The 4,993-nt window shown below is 54.0% G+C and overlaps 1 protein-coding gene across 1 annotated transcript; it reads left to right on the top strand.

Moving 5' to 3' along the window:
- Positions 1-354: 354 nt before the first annotated feature.
- On the top strand, positions 355-4,663 carry vsx1 (visual system homeobox 1 homolog, chx10-like). Its single transcript, XM_030106957.1, is given in 6 exon segments — positions 355-519; positions 521-779; positions 1,085-1,160; positions 1,834-1,957; positions 3,082-3,277; positions 4,346-4,663. Coding segments are annotated over 6 exon segments (1,110 nt in total). The 3' UTR covers positions 4,636-4,663.
- Positions 4,664-4,993: the final 330 nt, after the last annotated feature.

Genomic DNA, 4,993 nt, shown 5'->3' with positions numbered 1-4,993 from the left:
ATCAGCATCCTCTCCTCCTCCTCCTCCTCCTCCTCCTCCTCCTCCTCCTCTTTGCTCTGAAATCCTGATCGGATTGAAGTGAAATTGGTGGCAATTAATCCGCTGGGATTGAGCGGAATAACTGCCCCCCCCCCCCCCCCCCCCTTTCCCCCCGGCTCCTGGTTGGCTGCCCAGGCCGTCCCGGAGGGCTGGGTCCTCGTAAATAGCGGCCTTCGGCCTGGAGTCCCGGACAGAGGGAGACCTGCCCACCTGCATCCTCCTCCTCCTCACCTTCATCCAGTCACCCAGCCAGCCCGTCATCCAGTCATCCAGTCACCCTGTCACCCTGTCACCCTGTCACCGGCTCTGCGGACCATGACCGGCCGGGAGGAGCAGGAGGAGAAGCCCCGGGTGCGGCTGCTGTCCCCGGGCTTCGGGATGGAGAAGTCCCGGCTGCACGGCTCCGGGCTGCGCTCCAAAGGCTTCGCCATCACGGACCTGCTGGGCCTGGAGTCGGACCTGCAGGCCCGCCAGCAGCACCCCGGGGGGGGGGCCGGGCCCGGGGCTGGCGGCGGCCGGCCAGGGCGGCGGGGCGGAGCCGCAGGGCCCCGGGGCCGCGCTCGGCGGGTTCTCCTTCCCGGGGGGGTCGCTGCCGCTCGGCCTCGGGTTCCTGTGCAGCCTGGCGGCCCAGCAGCCCCCCGGGGCGCCGTGCTTCCTGCCCGGTCACCTGCCGCTGCTGCAGGCGCGCTCCGACCAGCACTACCTGCAGGGCCTGGAGGCCCAGAGGGACGCCTTCTCCGGTAGGTCCCGGGCACCCAGGGCTCCGCGGCCTCCTCACTTCAGCAGAAAAACGATTGAATTATTTTTTACATTTGATTTCATTTCCATCCATCCATCCATCTTCTACCGCTGATCCGGGGCCGGGTGGCGGGGCAGCAGCCTCCTGTCCCCACACTCTCCCTCCAGCTCCTCTTTTATTTCATTTAGAAATTATAATTCTTTTTCTATGAAAACCTGAAGTTCGTTTTTAAATAAGTGTCATTCGCGCGGAGCTGTTCTCGTCGCTGGTCTCCCGGTTCTGACTGATGATCAAACTGTGTTCCAGATGAGGACTGCCTCTCCGACAGGAACGACCCCAAGAGCTCCGGGAGCGCCCAGAAGAGGAAGAAACGGAGGCACCGGTGAGAACCGGCGACTCACACACCTTTAGAACAGCTCTAACGACCGAACCGGGTCAGAACACTAGAACAGCGGCTTTAACGGACGAACCGGGTGGACAGTACCAACAGAAGAAAAGTCACGTCTGATTCCTAATTCCATGAAGGGCTTTAATTTCGCGCGTGAAGTTAGACTGACATGAAACACACCGTTAGATTGTTTTTACTGGAAATGAGTGAATCGTCCAGTTTTTATGTTTTATTTAAATAAAGTGTAATTTCACTGTAAAAAACCTCATTTTAATTTGACGAGAAAACTGTTTTAGAGCTGCTTTATAAAGACTTTGTATCATGAAATAATAAAAAATGACAGCTCCAAGGGTTAAAGTCAACAGAGATCAAAAACATTTCGCAGATTTTAATGAAGAATAACGTTTCGATCACGTGAAGACCGGATCGAACCGGAACCATCTGAAGAACGTTCGTTGGATTTTATTGTTCTGGTTTTCATCCTGAGGCGTCGGGCTGCAGCGAAGTTTCTCCAGGTTCAATGTGGAGCAAATCTGGATTATTTTCTGATTTTAATCTGCTGTGTGTGTGTGTGTGTGTGTGTGTGTGTGTGTGTGTGTGTGTGTGTGTGTGTGTGTGTGTGTGTGTGTGTGTGTGCGCGTGTGCGTGCGTGCGTGTGCGTGTGCAGGACAGTGTTTACGTCCCACCAGCTGGAGGAGCTGGAGAAAGCTTTCCATGAAGCTCATTATCCAGACGTCTACGCTCGAGAGATGCTGGCCATGAAGACGGAGCTGCCCGAGGACCGCATCCAGGTGTGTGTGTGTGTGTGTGTGTGTGTGTGTGTGTGTGTGTGTGTGTGAGTGTGTGTGTGTGTGTGACCAGAGGTCCTTTATGACCTGCGGCTCCAGCAGCTCAGAGAAAAGAAATACAGACAGAAAAGAAATGTGAAATTTTACAAAGCCCAGCCACACACAGAAAATGAAATATAATTTAGATCAAACTTTAGGACAGATATCATTAATTAACAGATATAAACTAACCAACATTATTAAATATAATTTAAATATAGATTGGACACAGATATAATTAAATAATAGATATAACGTAACAAACTTTATTAAATGTAATTTAAATATAAATTTGAGATGGATGTAATTAAATAAGATATATAAACTAACAAACTTTATTAAATATAATTTAAATATAAGTTTGAGACAGATATAATTAAAAAACAGATATAAACTAACCAACATTATTGAATGTAATTTAAATATAAATTTAAGGCAGATATCATTAAAAGACAGATATAAACTAACAAATATAAAATTGATATAATTTATATATAAATCTAAGACATATAATTAAATACAGATATAAATTTAATATAATTTAAATATATGTGAGAAGCGGTTCATAATGAATGAATGAATGAATGAATAAATAAATTTAAGACACACATTTACAATATAATAGAAAAATGTGAGAAACAAAAGATAAACATTGAAGTTTCATACAGCTGGATGGATGACTGTGATGTGCGTGTGTGTGTGTGTGTGTGTGTGTGTGTGTGTGTGTGTGTGTGTTTTGGTCTGGTTTAGGAGTGTGTGGTGTGTGTCTGGTCTGGTGCAGCAGAGCTCTCTTGGCCCTCAGGCCGTCCTGCAGGGTGGGGGACCCGGTCCCTGCCGGGCCCTGAGCTGGATCCTGAGCTGGATCCTGAGCTGGATCCTGAGCTGGATCCTGAGCTGGATCCTGAGCCGGGCCCTGAGCTGGATCCTGAGCTGGATCCTGAGCTGGATCCTGAGCTGGATCCTGAGCCGGGCCCTGAGCTGGATCCTGAGCTGGATCCTGAGCTGGATCCTGAGCCGGGCCCTGAGCTGGATCCTGAGCTGGATCCTGAACTGGATCCTGAGCTGTCCCGGTTCTGCTCCGGCTGCAGGTGTGGTTCCAGAACCGGCGGGCGAAGTGGCGGAAGCGGGAGAAGTGCTGGGGCCGCAGCAGCGTGATGGCGGAGTACGGGCTGTACGGCGCCATGGTGCGCCACTCCATCCCGCTGCCGGAGTCCATCCTCAACTCCGCCAAGAACGGCATGATGGGCTCCTGCGCCCCCTGGCTGCTCGGTGAGCCGCATGCACGTCAGTGCCACGCACGCACCACACGGCACACACACCACATATAGACCAGGGCGCACGCACACACACACTGCAGCCGGCTCAGCCCTCGCCCCCCCGGACCACGGGGACCGGGTCTTCTTCTAGGTGGACTCTGCTGGACTCGCCTCTGAGACTGAGGGGGACATAAGAGGACTGGTCTGATCTGAGAGCTGCAGGTCTGCATCCGCCCCACCCTGCATGACGGCCCCAGGTAGACCACCTCACCCCAGACCACCTCACTCCGGACCACCTCACTCCAGACCACCTCACTCCGGACCACCTCACCCCAGACCACCTCACTCCGGACCACCTCACCCCAGACCACCTCACTCCGGACCATCTCACCCCAGACCACATCACTCCCAGACCACCTCACCCCAGACCACCTCACTCCGGACCATCTCACCCCAGACCACATCACTCCCAGACCACCTCACCCCAGACCACCTCACTCCGGACCATCTCACCCCAGACCACCTCACCCCAGACCACCTCACCCCCAGACCACATCACTCCCAGACCACCTCACTCCAGACCACCTCACCCCAGACCACCTCACTCCGGACCATCTCACCCCAGACCACCTCACTCCCAGACCACCTCACCCCAGACCACCTCACCCCAGACCACCTCACCCCAGACCACCTCACCCCAGACCAGACCACCCAGCTCCATTCCGTCCTCTGCTGTCCACTCTGTCCACTCTGTCCTCTGAGCTCTCAGACCAGCAGCCTGAAGGTTCAGTCAGCTTCAGCCGCCTTTCTTCATCATCTTCATCTTCCTCAGGCTCAGCTTGGGTTTAACCCTCCATGAGACACCGAGACACACTGAGACCCGCAGAGTCCCAGCAGGTGTTCCTGAAGAAGGGGCCACCGCAGTGTGTGTGCGTGTGTGAGTGTGAGTGTGAGTGTGAGTGTGTGTGTGTGTGTGTGTTTCCAGCTATACAACAACAGCATAGTGAGCGCTGTGAGTCTGACTGTGACTCGACTCACAGTCTGACTCTGAATCTGAATCTGAATCTGAATCTGGATCTGGATCTGGATCTGGCAGGAATGCACAAGAAGTCTCTGGAAATGGCCAAGAAGTGTTCGAGCCCCACGCCGGCAGACTCCGCCCACTCCGACTCCTTCTGCGAGGCCCCGGAGAGACGCGGAGACGGCGGCGAGACGCCGGAGACGGCGGAGGGGGAGGAGCTCCCGGACCAGGGGGAGGAGCTGGAGGAGGAGCTGGAGGAGGAGGAGGAGGCCATGGACCTGTCCAGCTCGTCCAAACAGCAGCAGCAGGACGAGCGCGCCGCCGCCTCGCCGCCGCCACGGCAGAGCCAATCGGAGCACAGCTGAGAGTGGGCGGGACCGGGCTGCAGGGACTTGACTGACGGCCCTCGCTCCCTCCTCCTCCTCCTCCCGTCCTGGAGTCACCGTGGTAACCAGCTGGACGGGCGGGGGAGGGGGCGTGAAGCTCCTCCCTCCTCGTTCTCCCCTCCTGTTGAGAGATGCGGCGAGCAGCAACGCCGCGGCGCCGACGGACCGACGAGGGAAGACGTGTAAATACTGTGGATTCTGTGTGTTTAATGGTTATTTATCCACAGCGAGCCATTTCATGTTTGGCTCCTGTTATTTATGTGAATGAATTTATTTAAGATACTAAAGAATTAAAATGTCCCTTCATGTACAGCAGGTGGTAATAAAAGTATTTTTT

Source organism: Salarias fasciatus, chromosome 13, assembly GCF_902148845.1.
Source record: "Salarias fasciatus chromosome 13, fSalaFa1.1, whole genome shotgun sequence".
NCBI lineage: Eukaryota > Metazoa > Chordata > Actinopteri > Blenniiformes > Blenniidae > Salarias > Salarias fasciatus.
Note: the sequence above shows the minus strand (reverse complement) of the source record. Positions and strands in the feature narration are given on the sequence as shown.